General features: G+C 47.6%; 1 protein-coding gene across 1 annotated transcript in view; it reads right to left on the bottom strand.

The window, feature by feature from the left end:
* Positions 1-20,047, bottom strand: part of LOC135368078 (band 7 protein AGAP004871-like) — a 537,443-nt gene that overhangs the window by 206,969 nt on the left and 310,427 nt on the right. Inside the window, exon 3 of the mRNA XM_064601154.1 lies at positions 11,890-11,996. Coding sequence (XP_064457224.1) covers positions 11,890-11,996 — 107 coding nt within the window. The remainder of the gene's footprint in view (positions 1-11,889; positions 11,997-20,047) is intronic.

Genomic DNA, 20,047 nt, shown 5'->3' with positions numbered 1-20,047 from the left:
TACTGGTCATCGTGTCGTAATTCCGTATTTTCATAAAATTTCTCATCACCTGCTTTTTGTTGCGAAGAAGTTCGATGTGAACATTGTATTTAGAAATGATTTCCGTTTAGACTCGTTGACACCTTTTGAAAAAGTTGAAACTTCGTGTAAAACCCACAGAACTGTGTAAGTGAACTGTCGTTCTAATATTGTATATCAGATACCTCTGGAATGTGGTTTTTGTTATATCGGCCAAAGTAAACGCTGCCTAAATAATCGCTTGCGGGAGCATGCCCTCAAAGTAAAAAATAACGATTGTTCTTCCGAATTGGTAAAACACCTACAAATATGTAAAGGTTGTGCGCCCAGATGGCACGAAACCTTTGTAAAGTGACCTTAACAAAAGGCTTATGAAGGAAACGCTGTCCATTATCTCTGCTGGGAACTGTGTCAGCAAGCCTTCCCTGACCTTCCCGTTGCTTTTGGGGACGTTCTTACGTTCTCCTCACCCTTCCTTCTCACCCACTTGAACCCCTTATATGCCTGTGCTGTTAAGTAAACTTTCAGCTGTGTTTGAGACCTTGTCTGTGTTTGGTCGTTTTTTTTTTGTCCCCTAGTCTCGGGTTTTTCAGTTATGGATCGCATGTGATAACATGGAGGCGGATACAGTCCGATACGACATCCCGAGAGAGGTTGCGAAAAAGCGCGATCCCGTGCCGGGATCGACATTTTCACATCCCGAAATCCCGAGATTGTAAATACTGTTCGGGATTGCGAGGCCTTGCTAGGAGCGCATTCTTAATCCCTTTTTTGGCTGTAGTCGTGAGGAAGTCAGTCAGTCAGAAGTGTAGTCTGTGAAAGCGTCTGAGGAAAACCCAGGAAAATCCAAGACAGCACAGCCGGCACCGGGATTCGAATCCGGGTATCTCCCAGTCTCGATGTGACATGGCCAGCGCGCTAACTACTGAGCCACGGGAACTGGTCTCCTGACGTAGCCCGGCACGATCCAAGTACTCTAGCAGACGAATATTCGGTGGACAATGAGAACTTACGCCTGCTTCTCACGCAGGTCAGCTGATGTCATTTAAGGCAAGACTGCTTTTTTCTCATTTTTTTTGTAATTTAGACTGCGCGCGGCCAATAGTACGCCGCACTGCAAAAATATTGCGCGTGGTGGTGCTACTTGACGAATGAAGCTGACTTCCGGGTCATGTTAAATGCCAATTTCACGCTCCTTTTATGGGTAGCGTTCGAGAATGTCCTAGGCGGCGTAACGTACAAGGGAAGCGATAGCTTTCAACGCCCTGATTTATGTACAACTGACGTGCAATGGCAAATGATTCACGGCACTTCAACGCGCTTGCTTGTACCGATTCAGTGCATTAACAACGGAGGGGAGACTCGTAATTTTTCTGCTAACTACGAAACTCTTCTTACCAGCAATGAGCTGAATTTTGTGAGTCGTAGGCTGTAGAAATGCCGCAGAATAGACCTCTACTCGTCACACGTCATCATGACGTTGGTAGACACATTGAAACCGAAACAAATCGGAAGAGCAGGGCTGGGTCCCACGAATGAGCACTTGTTCGCTGCCTCCTATCGCTGCTTCGGTACAACCATTACTTTGTGGATATTTGGGGCTCGAAGTGGTGTGGGCAAAACCCCAATCTTTGGCAAAAATAGTGAACTCTGAGCGAAACTGTGGCCCATTGTCCGTGACCACCGTTTCCGGAATCCCATGTCTCGCAAAAATCGACTTTGACGTAAGGATGACTGTCTCTGGCCTCTGGTTCTCCAGAAGAGCGATTTCGATGTAGCTGGAGTAGTAGTCCGTTACTAACAAGTAGTTCTTCCCATTGGCATGAAAAAGATCCATTGCCACCCTTTCCCATGGCCGGTCAGGGAAATGAGTTGAAATAAGAGACTGGCTCCGAGGGCAGTCTTTGCTTCATGCAACTCACACATTTCTCCACCATGTCAACCACATCATGCAATATGCCTGCCCACCAGCAAGACTCTTTGGCTCCCCTTGTGCATTTGACTATGCCCTCATGTCCGTCATGGAGAGAGCTAAGTACAGAAGGACGCAATGCTGCAGGTATGAGTAATCACTGTCCTCTCATCAGAATTCCTTTATGCAAAGTAAGTTCATTTCTGAACTGCCAGTATGGTAAGCAGTCTTCACACACTTGTGTCTTTGTGTCTGGCCAGGTAGTCTGAACATATGTACGCAAACTTTTGCACACGGTGTCCTGCTTTTGCGTATGCAAAAGTATCTGATGACTTACATCAGGGACACGCATGTGACAGATAAGAGCCCCTTGAAATTCTGTAACTTCCTCCGCGAGATGTGCATTTTCTTGTTCGGGAAGTGGTTGTCTGGACAATGTATCTGCAACTACGAGGTCCTTGCCTGGCACATGTTGCGTTGTATAGTCGAAGCGCATCATCCTAAGACGTAAGCGTTGAAGGCGCAGTGTGGGGTCATCTACTGGTTTCCGGGTGAACAGGGGGATAAGTGGCTTGTGACCTGTTTCAATATGAAACTTCAATCCGACCACGTAGTATTTGAATTTCTCACACGCCCATGTGACTGCAAGGGCTTCCTTTTCTATTTGAGAGTAACCGCCTTCTGCCTCTGTGAGTGACTTGGGTGCATAGGCAACGACCCGCAAACTTTTTTTCTCTTGTCGCTGCATGAGGACCGCTCCAAAGCCATAACTTGAAGCATCGGCTGATAGTATTGTTTCTTTCGTTGGCCAGTACAGTGCCAGGACTGGTGGTGACATGAGGCAGTTTTTTACTTCAAACGCACATTGTTGAGCACAGTCCCAAGTAAATGAGACATCTTTGCGAAGCAGTTCCCGTAACGGGGCAGTCTTGGCTGCCAGGTTTGGTATGAATAACAACTTTATTTTGAAGCGGAAGAGGAAGAGTGGGGAGGTTCATCGCCACAGGCGGTACTCTACCCCATTGTTGGTGGGGATGTGGGAAATAAAATAATAAGCCCCTTCACAATAACGGTCACAAGTCCGATGGTGTCCAGAAGTGTCAAAAGAGCTTTGAGCGCATATCGTTGCTGGGCTGGATTGGGCCAGGGACCAAGCAATTTCAATAGGGAGAAGGGGCGAGAGTCCAGCTGACTAAGAGACTCGGAGAGTGCGGTTCGGGAAGGTTGGTAGTGGGGGCAATGAAGAAGAATGTGCTCCAGATCCTCAAGGGCACCACAGTGGCAACAGGTGGGAGAGTCAACTTGTCTCAAGCGGTAACGCCACTGAGCTGTAAAGGCCACATCGAGGCGCATTCGGAGGATTAATGCAGCATTTTGACTAGAGGTGTTTCGTGGCATGCGGAATGCGAGCGTTAGATCAACTCTGCTTACCATAGAAGGGGGAGAATGTCGGTTGTCCATTGGCGGTAAGCCTGGGGTGTCACGAGGCGTCGCAGAATGGAACGGCGGTCTCCTCTCAACAGAGCAGTACTGGTCCGTGTCCGACACGAGAGTGCTGCTTTTGCGGCGCTGTCGGCCTGCTCGTTCCCCACGACACCACAATGGGCTGGAACCCACTGGAGAGCTAGCCTGTGGCCTGCTGCGTAGACAATGTAGTAAGCCATTAACACATCTGTGACTAGGGGTGCGGATGGGCCTCGTATGCCGGAAATTGCAATAGCTTGAAGTGCAGATTTGGACTGGTATGAAACGTGCGACGAAGTTAACCATTCCTAGGAACCTCATGAGTCCAGTGACGTTTGTAGGTGCTGGCATGTCTACGATGGTAGCTATCTTACTCTGGTCTGGTGTGAGTCCATCTCTGTTGATCACATGCCCCCAAAAAAAGTGATTGTTTCTTCTGCAAACGCACATTTTTTTTGCGATTGAGTGTGAGCCCTTTCTCTTTTAGTCTCTTCAAGACTTCGTGTAGGCTATTGTCGTGTTCCTCCCTGGTTTTGCCCCAGACTAGAATATCGTCAATGTGGCATACAATGCCATCTAGTCCTCCTGTCAGTTGGTGAATCATTCTCTGGAAGTGCTCTGGAGCACAGGAGACATCAAAGGGCAGTCTGTTGAACTTGAATCGCACAAAACGGGGTGATGAATGTGGTAAACCCTGAATAAGCATCAAAGCGAGAAAAGTACTTGGCTTGTCCCAGTGTAGCCAGGAGCGGTTCTACACTTGGAATTGGGTGATATTCTCGTTGCACACATTTGTTAAGATTTGTGTAGTCCACACATATGCGCACATCCCCGTTCTTTTTAGGCACTACTACAATGGGAGAGCACCAGTCAGTTGGTTCGTCAACTCTGGTAATAACTCCTTCACTTTCCATCTTCAGGAGCTGATTCTCTACAGCCTTCAACAAAGGAGCCGGTACGCGCCGTGGTGATGTCACTGCAATGGGCTCGATTTCTGATTTCAATCGGACTTCGTATTCATCGAGTGTTTGTCCCAAGCCTTGAAACAGCTCTGGGTACTCGTTGACTGGATCCAGAAGCGATCCTACGTAGGCTCCGTTCACATTGCGCAGGATATCGATGCTCTCGATAAGGTCTAACCCAAGGAGTGGTTCATCCAGGCCCTTTGTGACGTAGAGGTTTGCCTCAACACTTTTACCTTGAAATGCAACAGTTGCATGCCGAGTTCCCACGACATCCAGACGTTGTCTAGCTGGTCCGAGGATGACCATGTCTGGCTTCACAAGGGTAGACTGTATATGTAGTTTCTACAGCAGGTTAGTTGGCACGACGACGACATCAGCACCGGTGTCCACACGGAAACTAACTTCTTGGTCATTAACAAGGACCGAAACATTCCATGGCATTTTCTTCTGAGCAGTGGTGATTGCTCCAGCAAATAACACTTCGTCCTCAATCTGTGTGCCCTGAGGCTGCTGAACAACCTGCCGTAGCCGCTTGGCTTTGCATACTGAGGCAAAATGACCCGGTTTGCCACACTTGTTGCATCGAGCCTTTGCTGTGGGGCATTGTGGCCTCGGATGTTTTCCTGCCTTCCCACACCAGCAGCACGGTTGTGTCGCTTTAGAATGTTCCTTCGTTGAACTTGAAACAGCCTTGGCTTGGATATTCTTTGTCTGTTGTGACTTCGCTTGTAGCCTGTCAACATGTGCGGTTTGAGCTGGCGCCGAGATGGAGGAGTGTTTGAGATTCTCTTGCTGCCGCACGACGGTTTCAGTTTGCTTGGTAAGAAGTACGGCTCGTTCCAAGGTCAGGTCGCTCTCCATTTGCAACTTTGTGGACAGTTTTTTTGTCTCGAACCCCGATCATGACTCGATCCCTGAGAAGCTCGTTTTTGAGATTGCTGTAATCACATGTTTCGACCAACGCATACAGCGCAGTGATAAAGTCCGCTGCCGGATCACCATCGCGTTGCGAGCGGCTGTTGAACACAGCCCGCTCATACACCACGTTCTTCTTTACGACGAAAAACTCTTCGAAGGCCGCGACGACATTGGCGTACGATTCCTCCTTTCCTGCGGGAATAGGTAAAGGGGCGAAAATCTCCTCGGCTTTGGAACCCATGAGGTACACGAAGGAGTTCACTTGCTCGGCTTCGTTCTTGGCATGGAGACCTGAGGCGGTGCGGAACCGTTCCCATCGTCTTTTCCACGTTATCCAGTGCTCTGGTACAAACGTAAACGGCTCTGGTGCAGCGAGCTGGTATAGGTCAGGGGCTGTTGTTGCGAAGGCCCATCCATAGTTTCGGAATGTTAGGCCTGCTGGTAGTATGCTCGTTGACACACGATGAGAAACGATACTAAAAGTTCGCACCTGTATCCATCGATGCGTCGGTCGGCTGATGTGTGAACCCGTATCCGCACTCTTCTGACACCATGTTAGATTCTACTCTTTAATAGGAGGATACAATATGCAAGGGACGGGCGTGTGGCCCGTGATACATGAGATCGCTCTGCCCAAGCAGCTTCGACTGAGGAAAAATCGTCAGACGTAACGTGAGTTCCGTTTTGCTTCTCAGCCTCTAGGTACGTTGCACCCTCACGTGGAGATTTTCGGATACAATTGCACGTCCATACGGAGAGCACAGAAAGGGGAGCATCAAACAGAAATGCAAAAACGAAGCCACACGTCATTCCATGCTCTGGTCTGTCGAGTTTCGTGATAATAAAGTGACGAACGAACGGCAGCACACAACCAAGTGATGTAGTGGGGAAATATTCACTGCTTATTTGCTTAACAAATACGTATGAGATACGTACATAGTACGCCGAATTTAGATAGCGAGTGATGAATTTAGGAAAACGATCGCGTTAAGTTTAGCGGAATGAAGCAGCCAACGGGAGGCAAGCCTTCCATGACCAACGTATGGCAACTCCCTTGTTGTCACGCTTTCCTGAGCGAGTCCGACCCCCTGTTTGCACCACATCTGCACTCCACTAAACCAGTGCAGGACGTACGGCTCAAATCGAAGAGACCTATTTGTCTTATCTCGCTATTCTCCATGGTGATTGATTCTCACCGTGTTATGCGCTCAAATTTTTCTTTCTTTTTTTTTCCTGCGGGGCGGGAGAGGGGGGGGGGTACTTGCGTCTAAAGTGGACAATAATGGAGGAGTAGATTCCGATAACAAAGAGCTTGATTGATGTTATTTTCATGAAGATCGATAACTGTGGACCAGTCGCTAGGGAGCTTTTGTGGGGGCGTCTTATGCGGTGAACTTTTATCTAATTTATGTCGAATTCGCGTGGTTATTTCCCAGCACAAGGTCAGATTCCGAGCCCCTTGGTGGTACATTTTAAAATCGTTGATTGTTTTTTTGTTGTCTTCTCCTGTACCGAGGTTTTAAGGATTTCGGAACATTTCCTAACTAGATTCTGAGGAATGTACAGTTTGATATTCTCGTCGTACCCTAGCGTCACGCCAGCAAACCACTATCGGCGGGCGCCAGAAACAAACCCACGTGGGTAGCATAAAGGACGAAGACCGGTCTGTCATGAGTGGGGCAGACGGGATCGCGCGTAGTCCCCACTGTTCCCCACTCCTGCCCCCATGCAGCGCCATCTATTGAACACGGATATAACCTTGCCCGGCGCGCCCAAGATGAGTACAGCACATGCGCATCAGGAGGGGTGAAAAGGTCTCTTGGACGAGCCGTAGCACTCGCATGTGTTCTCGTGGCGCTCTCCTAGCACCAGGAATAGACCTCTCCCTGTTTGTGAACAAATGACGTCATAGTGTTCGACAGCGCCACCAATTTGGTAGGGTTGAAGTACGCTCGAAGCTAGAGGCGAACAAGGTCGCGCCCGAAAGTCCCGGTCTTCATGGGGTTACGGTGGTCCCGGTAAGGGACGCGACTTTCGGTCCTACTTTTCTTTCAATAGGAGGCAGCGAACAAGTGCCCATTCGTGGGACCCAGCCCTCCACTTCCGATTTGTTTCGGTTTCAGTCTGTCTACCAACGTCATGATGACGTTTCTCGGGTAGAGGTCTATTCGCCAGCTACCCCTTTTTTCGACCGAATTGGATACATCCAGGCAGCGGGTTGCCGAACTACGAAGGGTGTTCAAGTCAAACGGGGACTTTTCATTTTTCGCAAAAGTAAACTGATCTTACAGGCGATAAATTAGGTTTATTTTTCAACGTAATCTTCAGCTGCACTAATCAAGTTGTACCAGCGTTTCACGAGGGCTTGGATGCCAGCAGCGTAGAAATCCTTACGGCGCGTAGCAGCCGTGATCGGACCGCATTCTTGACCACATCGTCGCAGCTGAAGTGGCGACCCCCAAAGAACCCCTTCAGAGGCCCGAAGAGATGGAAATCGTGGTGAGATGCGCGGTATGCGGGCGTGCAGTGGCCTGTAGGAGGAGGACTCCTTTGGTGATGAGGCCCGGCCGCTTTTGCTTTTGCGCCTTATGCACATCCCTGAGAACCTGGCAGTAATATACACTATTCATGGTGGTACCACTGGGAGAAAATCAACATGAACAACGCCTTGTCCCAGAAAACTGTGGCCATGACCTTACCCGCAGACGGGGTGCTTCGGAACTTCTTGGGAGCTGGCAAGCCCGGATGCTTCAACTGTTTTGATGCGCGTTTAGACTCAGGAGTGAAATGGTGCACCCACGTTTCATCGCACGTGATGATCCGATCAAGAAAGGGCTGTCCTTCAGTGTTGAAACGGTACCTTATCTCTTGGGAGATTTCCAGTCCTCTCTTCCGGTCAAACACGGAGAGCTGCCTCAGGGCCAAATGGGCACGAACTTTCCGAACCTGGAGGTGTTCATGAATGATAGTGTTCAACGTTCCCACAGAAAGGTCCGTCTTTCGAGCCAGTTCGAGACATGTTATCCATCGGTCTTTGAGGATCAGGAGCTCCAGCAGTTGAATGTTCTCAGCAAATCTGACACTGGGCTCTGAGCCACCCCCTCCGGGACCGTCCTGCACTGATGTACGGCCGTCTCGGAACCGTTTGCACCATTCAAACGCTTTGCTGCGGCCAAGTGTATCGTGGCCATACTGAGCCTGAAGTCCACTGTAAATTTCAGGTGACTTTACGCCTTCATTCACCAGAAACTTCATGACAATTCGCTGTTCGACGTCACCTCGTTGTCGCCCCCCCCCCCCCGTCCAGCACGTGTCTTCTGTTTTGCACAAACTTTGGACCACCACGTGGTGAACGTGGAGGCCTGTCGCGTGTGAAAATGACGAAAAAGAAGTATCTCGAGCCATTTGTACACTCAGGAGACAGAAAGTCCCGGTGTGAGTTGAACACCCCTCGTATATCCAATGTCGTCACATCCGCCCAGTGAGTGGCCGCATTGGCCCGTACGCCGAAGTTAACACGGGCTATCATATGATGGGACCAGGCACAATCGACCGCGATGCCCCTAGCGCGATTCAATCGACTAAAACTGCCTGTGCATCAATTTTCGTATGACAACTGCCACGTGATCTGCCGCAGACGCCCGACTACCAATTGGTGATGGTAGGCCGGGTTGACACATTTTGATCAAGTGAATCGATCTCAATCCCATAAAACGTCACCCGGACGTAGTCATGACGTTGCTGGACGCTGACAAACCTAGAGTTACTAAATGAGCTACGCTTCGGAGTATCGACACCGAGTTCCAAGAGCGAGCATGCGCCATCTTGTTTCCTCGTCTCGCTACTCACGCGCACGCGCACTTTGGCACACTTGAGCAGGCCCCCACAGCTCCCCCTCTTCGCGGCTCTAAAAAAATGTTTGCACGTCATAAACACGTGGTATTACTCCGTCAGGCATCATAGTTGATACCCATTGGCCGAAGGACATTGCGCGCTCCGCTATTGGTTGGCAAAGTTTCAAAAGAGCATTCTTTCGCGGGCTGCCTGTCTGGCGGGCAGTTACGAGAAGAGAAGGGAGAGAACTGGCAGCGGCGTCTCGCGTCTCGACGATGTCAGTTGACACCACCGTATGATGGCATTGTTCAAAGAGAAGTCCCAGATTTGTTCGTGTGTCAAAGTGACTCAGCCCGTGTTGTGATGTTTCCCGACGCAAGTATCCTACGTACGAACAGTCTCTCGAGTTCAGAACTGGAATGCAGTGGTGAGCTCACGCCTGAGGAACACTTGTGAGCGCCGTCGCATTTTCAAATGCAGTCACAACGGAGACAGGATTCGGTGTCCGTGCGACAAGCATTGCCTGCTTCGTTGACACCTTCGCACTGCAACCAACGAAAGGAGATGTTAACCGTGAAATCGCGTGCACTCGTGTGAACGTCGCTCACTTCTGGGAGTAGAGTGTGTGTGTGTGTGTTTTTCGAGTTCGAACTTGGTCAACGAACGCAACGATTTGGACTCTGTAGGCACGGCGAATATTTGTGTCAGTCTATTGAATCAGTACGATGTTTCAAATAAGTGTGTATTTTGTCAAAAATTTGCCTAGTTGTTCTGGAATACGGAATAACAAGCGTCGGGCAAGAAAACCAGTAAAAGTAAAAGCCGATGGTAGCCAGTACTGGCCAGTACCGGGCCGAAAGGCGAGCCAAACTGAGAGACTCCTGATTGGCCGAAAGGTAGGCATCATAGTTCATTTTCATTGGTTGCATGTCCAGTGTTGCCTGAATTATCTCAAACTATGGGCTCCATGAGGAGCTGTGGGAGCCTGCACTTGAGCGCATGATGCCATCTGTTGCGCGCGGATGAAATGTTCCTTTCTCTTGCAAGCAGTACAAGCAGTTCACCAACTTTGACAGCCTTGAGCTCACCTTGACATCCTCGGAAAGCTCTGGAGGACCATACATGGATTATCGCGCAACAATCATACACGCTTCTCTATCCCACAGCAAGCATTATGTTAGTCGTCTTTGATCCTCAAATGTGGATGGTACCGGTGTAGTGGGGAAACAAGATGGCCTCCTGCTCTCCTTTGGACCTCAGTGTCGATACTCTGAAGCGAAGCTTATTTAGTGACTCTAGTCAAACCGAAACAACACGGATGAAGAACGCTGTCGTTTCACTAAGCCGTATTATTTCACGAAGGTCGCTTCTTTGTATCCGTACGCATAAACGGGGTCAAGTTTTTAGTCATTTCAGTGTCTTCACCAGCATGCACTTCCAGTTCGCGTTCCAGCGCGGAAAGCAGAGATGGCTCGACCCAGGGATGGCATCGTGTCGAACATCAATGTCGTAATCATGTCCGGAATGTGGTTTGTCAGTACAGCTTAGTTCGTACTTCTTTTCTTAGAGAACCATCACGTGTACTCCAGGTGAAACGCGTACGGCTCAGGGTCTTGAATTTGGCACAGCCCGGTAGCCATCTTTAGAAGGAGCCAACGATAAGGTAGGGCTATCGGTAGACTACAGCAGAACAAGGCCATGCAACACAAAATCCTTAGAATATCTAATGCTATATTTTCATGTAGCTTTCTTGTCACCTACTAAACTCACCGTAAACTCACTAAAACAGTATCGTCATTTTAGTTACACGTTTCAGATTGATTTTCGCCAGCGACACCCAAGCAGAGATGGGCATAAATACATTTTTTTGAGTATTTAAGTATAAATACAAACTACTCTGTTGAAAGGGGTATTTAAATACTCTATATAGGTACGTTTCAATATCAGTACATATTTAAATAGCGCAACTACTACCATAAATACTGTGAGGAAAATCTCACCTGCAATTACAGAAATCACGATGATCATAACAAATCAGCAACGAACAGTAGCATGTATTTTTTTAGATTATCGTGGCGATTTTAATTTTACAAGTTTCTCGAAGATTGCATCTTTTAGGCATCTTCTGTTCGGCGGTAGAATCGGATTCGCAAAGGAGAACAGCATCTCCACAGGTGCCGATGAACAAATGCTCGTATTAAATTTGACCAAGATGCTTCGTACAACAAGGTAATTGGGTTGTCGCAACCGTTGTCCGCAACAACAGCGAAAAACTCGCCATCTAAAATCGTTTGTCCCATGCGCATGCTAGCGCAAACACGGCATAACTGGGCCCCAAACTCGCCTTTCTTCTCCAAAGGCCTAATTCAGCAAATTGATATGGAATCAGCATATTCTGTATTTAGGAGTATTTATAAAGCATTTAGAAGAATAAATACCCCCAAAATTGGTATTTAAATATAACTATAGATACATTTTTTCGAGACTGTATTTAACTACAAAATATAAATACACGAATTTATGTTTTATATAGTATTTTATTTAAAATATATTTAAATACTGCCCATCCCTGCACCCAAGTTAGCCGGCACGAGTTAATCTATAGAGTGTTACCAAACGAGGTCCATCAAGGACGTCCCTTTAAAGCGGAAGACCATAAAGAAAGAGGCAATCTGCAAATGAGCTTCGTACGAGAAAGCCCTTCGCATCACTTTTTCCGTCGTCCCTGGCAAGATTCGATTGTCGATTACTGTCACACGAGGAAGAGAAGCCACGTACCTTGATGCAGAAGAAGAGAGAGAATGGAAATGTGAAGGATATGACGAGCAGTGAGATGAAAGTGAGGATAATAGAGCAGACGTTGGTCCCATCGCTGGCGCGGGAAGCTGCAAGGAAAACACAACTTCGTTACAAATACGTTGGGGACATTCGCATGTCACACAGTTTGTGGACCAGCCACGCTCGTTTCATTCGATTTGGTTGCCAGACAAAAGAAAAAAAAAAGACATACAAATTGGATTCCGGCTACAAGAATAACTCTCCTCCCCTTGCCCCCCTTCCTCCCCACCCACGTAGGACAATAAAGAAAAACAAAGAGACGAAGAAAAAACATAGACAATAAACAACAGCTTTATTTTATTGTTGATAAAAAGAGGGAAGCGACCACGAAGCTACTATATAGTCGCTAATAGTAAGCAGTGTGGAAACATGCGAGGAATCGAAATCAACACACATATTGAGCATTGTCGTAGTGGAGGACTCACGTGGTGGCAACGGTAGGGGACATTCTCAAAGCCAATCTCAAACGTTGAGGGTCCGCAAGCAGCTCATCTGGCATTAGACTGACATTTAAACGACTGTCCCGATCCAGGGCTTTTGAGAGCGGTCACATTTTGATCGATTCTTGACGTTGTAGGCCACCCTGAGCGCTGTTCGTCTTCAACGATTTCCCTTCCGTCTACGCAATCCTCGTGCCACCTGGAAACTTCGGTTTGGCGACAAAACAGCTTCCCTTACGCTGTGTTGCACATCGCTAGCGTTTCTGAAGGTTTCTCGAAGTTTCACGCAAACTTTAGTAATTGCACAATGCTGCTCGGCGTGCATACTAGTAACGTGCGAACCGCTCCACTGGCTCGGGCTCAACCGAGGTGGCCCGATCCTGAGATCGAGATGGCCTTCTACTAGCTCTACCCCTGCTTTCCTTCAGCAGCTCTCCTGATTGTGAGCACACAAACACACACACACACAAAAAGAAAAACTCTTGCTGATTACTTTTGGAATAGACCTCGTACATTTCGTTCAGCCTAGAGCGGCGAAATGTATATAGATGAGACGACACACATGGCATGCTCGCCAGTAAGCACTGACATAGGCACATATTCTAGTTAAGTGTTGTTGGCCTATCGCGTTGTGTGAAACAATATTCTGCAGCGCTTCCCAAGATAAATAACCGGGAATGAAATTAACAAAAATAGATTTTGTGTGCTGCGCCATACTCTGGAAGGCTTTCCTATGCACTAGAAATTCATATAAAACTTGTCATTTGGTGCACTTCTTAGCCGATCAATTGTGCAAAGCGACGGGGAAAAAATGTTGCCGCCTTTACATCTTCAGTTGCTGCCTGCTATACGACTTGTTTGTATCCTGATTTGTGTAGTTTCGGGGCAGTCGATGCTGCAATAGTTATTTTGCTACAGTTACAATTTCCAGGCATAATCGCGCAATTTCGCGCCTCTGTTGTTCCGCGCTTAATAGACCTCTACCGAAGAGACGTCACCGTGACGTAATGATGACGTTGGTAGACATATCGAAACCGAAACATCGGGAGCGGGGAATACCGGCGTTTCACAAAGCCGTGTTCCTTCATAAAGGACACGGGTGGCTTCTTTATATTAAATGTACACACAAATGAGATCACGTTTTTAGTCGATTTCGTGTCTTCATTCGCGTTCCCAGTCCATTGCGCAAGGAAAAGAAGGCTCATCGCAAGAGTTTTGTCGTCTGAAAGTCAATGTGGTAATGCTGTGCGGAATGTGGTTTCTTAACGACTGAGCTCCCGCTTGCTTTGACACCATGTGCACTCTGAGCGAAACTCGTGCCCTTCAGGTTCCTGAAGATGGAAGAGCACGGTCCGGTAGCCATCTCTAGAAAGGGCTACCGAAGAGATAGGGTTACCGGTAGAATGGAACAGTACGAGGCCATACAACATGTAATATGTAATAATATGTAAGGACATACGTTAAAACCTTGCAACATGAGAAGCCACATTTAAACGTGACTTTCTTGTGACTTATTAATTTTTTGCCATAGCGCTTCCAGTCTACCAGGTTATTGTCGGTGTTGTACCATATGACGTCATTTGTTTGAAAACAAGAAGAGGTCTATTAATATGCTTCCTAGAGTTAATTTCATAGCGTAAGAAAATTACTGAATAAGGTATTGGTACGAGAAAGTACCGAAAGGACCGTTTCAAATATGCATCCCCCCCACGAAACTATCCAAAAAATGGAATGCATTTGCACCCGTTCTTGCTGCGCGAAACCGAAGCGATATGGTTCAGCCGCCATGTTCAGCCACAAGCGCGACGGAAGAGGTAAAACGGTATCGCTGCTTTCCCAGTTTCAGTGACTTGATAAGTATTGACACTGCGTAGAAAGTAGCTTTTTTTTATTTTTGATAATTTACGGAAATAGAAGAGGAAACTGAATATATTTTACATTATTTTTGAACATGCCTCGTACAATTGATGAAAGTGTGTCGCGCCAGCAGTATTTTTTTGCGCACCGAAAAAAAGTGAAGTACCTTATCACTGGAAACCCCGAAGAAACGAGCTCCTAGTGTATACAGATAAGAGTGGTTCCGAAACGATACGCATAAGAAAATGATTCCACTCTTTCTTTCTCCCTTTTTTCTGCTTCGAAGGCGTGACCACTGCGGCACCCTATTAAGGATGATAAGGTCCAGATTCTTGAAGGCTGCTTTCTTACTGATCCTTCGTTTCCTTCGAAACCGAACCGAATGACTTCGGTTTCAAACAATCTGTAACTATAGGGTGTCTACCATGCGGAGGTGTACGAGTACTAGAAAGCCTTTAGCAATATTTCGAATTGCGTAGGTATCCACAAAGTACAAATCTGTTCAAGGACGGGACATAATAGTCTATATACCCCAAACGCATTGTGTGGCACACAGTCTGGGTTGACGCACAGTCCTGGTCGTCCCAATCCTGTTGGATACTCCCATGGAGGAAGGAAACACAAGAGCGGCCGTTTCGAGCAGATTTCCGTGGGACCCCTCTGGCGGTCGCTCCTGTCAAAACCGCCATTACTTCCTGTCCACCACGTGATCCTCTCTAAAGTTTCGGTTTGGCAACGCTTTGTTGGTCGTGCTGCTTTTCGTGCTGTTATGCTTTTCCAAAGTCATTTACTCTTAAAATGTGAACACCACTGTAAAGTGTTAACGTGTTTTTACCGCGGTTGCGGCTGTGGTCCAACAGAAAACAGCTCTGCCACGGGAATACGTTTCATTCGTAAGCACGAACTTGACCGGTTGTTTCGTACCCCTGTCTGTGAGAGAGTCATCTTGAATCGTTCCTTTGCAAGTTGCCGCTATGCTACAGCTGCAGATTCAATTGATTTGCTCCATCGTTGTACAAATTTGATTACTGGCATGCTTTATCACTTCAGCAAGAAACACACAAAACGTGGCCACGTCGCCACGCAAACATCGGTGCCACGAATGATCTTTCTAGTCCTACGTGGTTGTCCTGCAGACCCTGACGCGCGACAGGTCTTGTAGTAGAAGGGTAAACCAAGAGTAAACCTCCGAACACACAAATAAAGCTGGACGTGCGGCGTTCATCACAATGCAGATATCTGAACTGCAAGACAATCACGACTCCGTCGTGTGCTGTGACAGCCACAGGGGTGGCATCCAATGTATTGCTTCGTAGACGAAAGCGTGCTGGGCGAACGCAATGCATCCTGGACAGGTCCTGGTCGCACGTCACAGCAAACGTCAAGGCACACGTGACCTTAAAGATGGCGGCACCCGTTATCGGCGGCCAAACCGTTTGTAAACAATGCGGTTGTTGTTTCTGGACGACGTTTTGTATGTTTTTCGATCACTGTAGTTATTTTTATCCGAGAATCTCACAGTAAAACGCGTAGTTTTGCACATAAGCCCTCGTATTGCTGACGACTTGCAAAGATGTGATGACGACCGCGCGTTAAGACTTACCGAGCAGATGCGATGTACTTAAACTAAGGTGAAATGGGCTACCATGTTGCGGAAGAAGCGCGGCATAGTTTACGCTGGCAAAATACGGTCATCTCTTGGTGTTATGACGGTGAAAATATGTCGGTAAGCGGCAAAACGACATGTAAACAAAGTCACATGATCTCAAAATGACGTTTTCTATGACGTGCGACCAGGACAAGATGGCAGTTTTGCCAAAAGCACCCGCTTGAGGGTTGTTACAACAATGGCGGGTTTGTGTCACCCCTGTGGTGACAGCTGGCCTGCGCATGCTCTTGGGGTCACGTGAGCGGTCACATGGTAGACAGGAGCATTTCAGAATGCACTGCGAAGCTGGCACGCCTGTCCCGATGGCAAAAAGTTGGAAGGGCCGCTCCTGTGTTTCCTTCCTCTATGGATACTCCCACCTGCGTCTTCCACATTTCACGTTCGGGACCCAGATTTTCGTTTCACGCCGTCTGGCGAGAGCTTGCCACAATATCCACTGCAGTTTCAAATTAAATCGAAACATTGATTCAGAACATATCTGCCTGAATAAAATTTCCCCTACACCAAATGGTATTTCGTCGTTTGTTCATGGTGTTTTCTTCGCGCGGGCCGCCGCCATCTTGACATCCCGGTACCCGCAGGGTGGGCACCGATTAGACGACAAAGAGAGCCACTGCGCCAGCGCCAGCCCTCCTTCAAGTACGTAATCCTCAACAGGGACAAGTCCAACCAGGGGGGCCAAGGGGGGAGTTGCGAACGCGGTACAAGTGTGCTCGTTGTTGATCTCGATCGCCGCTATTCGCTCTGTCCGCGGGTGGGAGGTTAATGGCAGGCTCGTCGTTGTTGGCCACACAGAAGTGGGCGTCGTCACGACTATAGTCAAAAAAGAAAAAAAAAAAGACGGATGGAGGATAGAGGATGAAGGGCGGGTGGGATGCGTAGAGGGTGCATGAGTTCGTCAGGGAGAGCAAAGTCTTAGAGGGGTCGTTGAGCAAGGTCCGCCTTCTGCAGAATGAGAATAGAGAGTTTTGGTGTATCGTACGCTATCGCCCTCGCGTACGTAGGGGATAGCGTAGTGGATCTGCGCAGTGCACGAAACTCTATTTATGTCTTGCGCGTGCGCATAACCACCAACGCTATTCATTACGTACGCAAAGGCGATAGCGTACGATCCACTAAAACTCACTAATAAGGTTTCTTGCTTTAGCGGAACGTTCGGCAGAAGAACCACCGGGGTAATGAGGATGTCTGCAAGCGTGCCAAAGCTGCAGTGATGAGACGGACACGCGCGCAGAATGGTATACTCGGCAGTCTCGCAGGACGTGCTCGATTGCTTCGGGTTGTTGGCAGTGGCCACAGCAGGCGTCACCCCAGGAGCCGATCTCGAGTCGTTGAGAGTTGGTGAACGCAGATCCAGTGCGTAGCCTGTGGAGCATGGTCTGCATGGCTCTCTCTGTCCGCACATGAGGGTGGTAACGACCGCTGCCCAAACACGATTGTGCACGATGTGTATCCCGCGTCAGTGCGTTGTAAAACCACTGGTAACTAGTTTAGAGATGCACCATTAAGTCCGTCCAACTCCAACTCCAAGTGCTAAAATTTCTCCCCGCGGAATACCGTTACTGTGACACCGACACAAAAGGAACGGCATTCACTGATTGCGCCGATCATGATTAATGAGCGAATAAAATCGCAATTTCAGCTTTCCCTCGTCCTTTCCTTCTCAAGGAGACCGACAATGCGAGCGGGCTCTGATTGGTCTCCTCAAACGATTGGGGAGATTATCGCGGGAGATCATGAAATCCCTCATCTCATCGTCGCGCGTGTTTTTTTTTTTAAATTCCGTGTTAGCGCCGCGAAGCAACTGTGGCTGTGAGCGATGTACAGACGTGGACAGATGAAGAGAGGACAGGAAGAAGGAGTGGGTGACAGAGGTGTGTTAGTATGCGTCTTGGGCCGACTTCAGGGGGAACTGTGCCGACATTCGTCTGGAAAGAAGAATGAAGAGGGAGAGGGAAAGCTTAAATTGTGCTTTCTTTCGCTCATAAAGGTTAAATAAATCGCGTTATTTATCTGTTGACGTTAAGGTAACGACACGTTTTATTCCACGTGGAAGAAAATTTCCGTTCCACTGCCCCTTTAGGGCATCTATTTAAAACAAACATTGCAACAACCAACGAGCATAAAGTGAGAACTGGACTAGGACGTATATTCAAACGGTGCACCTGCCAACATGCGAAGCTGCTGCCGCGAGAACTGTGATTCAAAAAGGAGAAAGCGGCACTGAAAGCGCAACCTCTGGTCACATTGTCGGTGTCCCTTAATGAAATAAGGGAGGAAGAAATTGCATCCGCTACTTTTTCTCGCTATATACGGGAAGAGGGTCTCAATCGTTTCCCGCGAAGCTGTTGTAGCTTCCAATTGGCGATGACACCGTTTGTTCCGAGGAGGAAAATCTGTCTTTTGTTCTTGGTAAAGAAGAGCGTAGAAAGAGAGAGAGAGAGAGATAAATAAAAAAAAGACGCAAAATAGAAACGGCACAGCACGGAAGAACGGCTGCTTTCATCTCCTTTGTCCGTAACACAATGGGACGTCGCCTTTTGGGCGAATACCGACACAGTGAGGGAACGTGAAAAATCTTACACATGCAGAGCTGCGAAGCATCTTAGCTATGTGTATCGCATTGCCTGAATACGTTTTACGCAATATAATATTTTTTGACAAAATTAAAAATAATGAAGGCGTTGCACTGCGTGTAATACATGGTGATGAGACATGTAGGAAGTTGGAAACACCTACGAGTCTCTGAGAAAATGTTAAGGGAAGAACCTCGGGACGACAGTCGCCGATGTTTCCAACAAAGGCTATTCTTCTTGTGGACGCCATCCTCATGATTGGAACGGTATTTAAAGGGTTAGGGACGACGCGTTAAACGGTGCGTGGGTATTATAGGTCAACAGCGTGCGTGGCCGGAGAAAAACTAGGCTTTTACGACCGAATGAGCATTAAACATAGTGAACTGAGACGCACCTTAAACTCTTAAGAACAGAACTTCACCACATAGCACTCTGGAGGCCAATCATTGTTGAAAATAATTTTTGAAAAGCGCAGGGGGTACACGTTTTTGTAATACTTATGCATTTACGGTAATTTTCACAAAAAGCTGTGCTCCCCTCCTTTTGAACAAATCGGGGAAGAGAACAATGTCATTCTGGATGACGGTTGACTAGGATCGTGCTATCAGGTGATGTTATATTTTATGTTTTAAGAGTGCGGAGTACTTGAACTACAATTACAACCCGTCCATCAAGGCAACCATATTACGTTTATTGTTGCAAAATAATACTTGTAACCCAAATCACAATTACAGCTACCCTGAAGAGCAATTCTGTTACACCGAGATACACTTATTTGATACAACTCCCTTCAGGTCAGTTTCATATAACCTTTGATGCGTACTTTATTATTCCTCCTTCAGGAACACAGTTCAAATACAGAAATATTTATTGAAAGGACAGCTGAAATGAATAATGCAGTATGATGGCTAGAACTGCTTAGCAGAAATATAAGAACATAGTGTTGGATTGAACCTTTTTGCGTGGAGCGCAAATCTTGTTAGTTTCACTTTCGGTTTCGAGTGTACAAAATAAAGTGATCCTGGCAGCGCGTGGCAAGGGAAGGTGAAGTTACCTTGCGTGCGTGCTCAGCACCTTTTTGCTTCTTCTGCCATGCGAACGACGAAGATAGGTGCTTGTCTCTTGTCTTGACCTCCTCGGGGTTTAACTAAACCGTCGCGCATCACCCACTGTGCCGTCAAGACCCCTCCAAAGGTCAACAAACGTTATGGGCCCAGTATCTACCTCAACTCCCAGTCTCTACCTCAATAGCTATGTTTGTTACATGTAATACTGTACATGTTGGTACTATGTGCTATGTCGAGCTAAAATAAAGGTTTCTTTATCCAGTGCGCCGTTTGAGAGCACACGATTCTGCTGCTCTTCGATTCAGCCAGTGAGTGAACGGTTCTCCTACTCCTTCGATTCAGTTGAGTTCTCTATCGTTCTTCGATCCCCGGCTTTGGAACTCGCTTCGGTTGCTTCGGTGATTGAGCTCTCCGATTAATCCCAGATTGCGGGGCTAGGTCAATCACACACCGGTAAGCTCTCCGTGTGGCCAATCTAGCTCGTGGTCT

The sequence above is a fragment of the Ornithodoros turicata genome, chromosome 9 (genome assembly GCF_037126465.1).
Source record: "Ornithodoros turicata isolate Travis chromosome 9, ASM3712646v1, whole genome shotgun sequence".
NCBI lineage: Eukaryota > Metazoa > Arthropoda > Arachnida > Ixodida > Argasidae > Ornithodoros > Ornithodoros turicata.
Note: the sequence above shows the minus strand (reverse complement) of the source record. Positions and strands in the feature narration are given on the sequence as shown.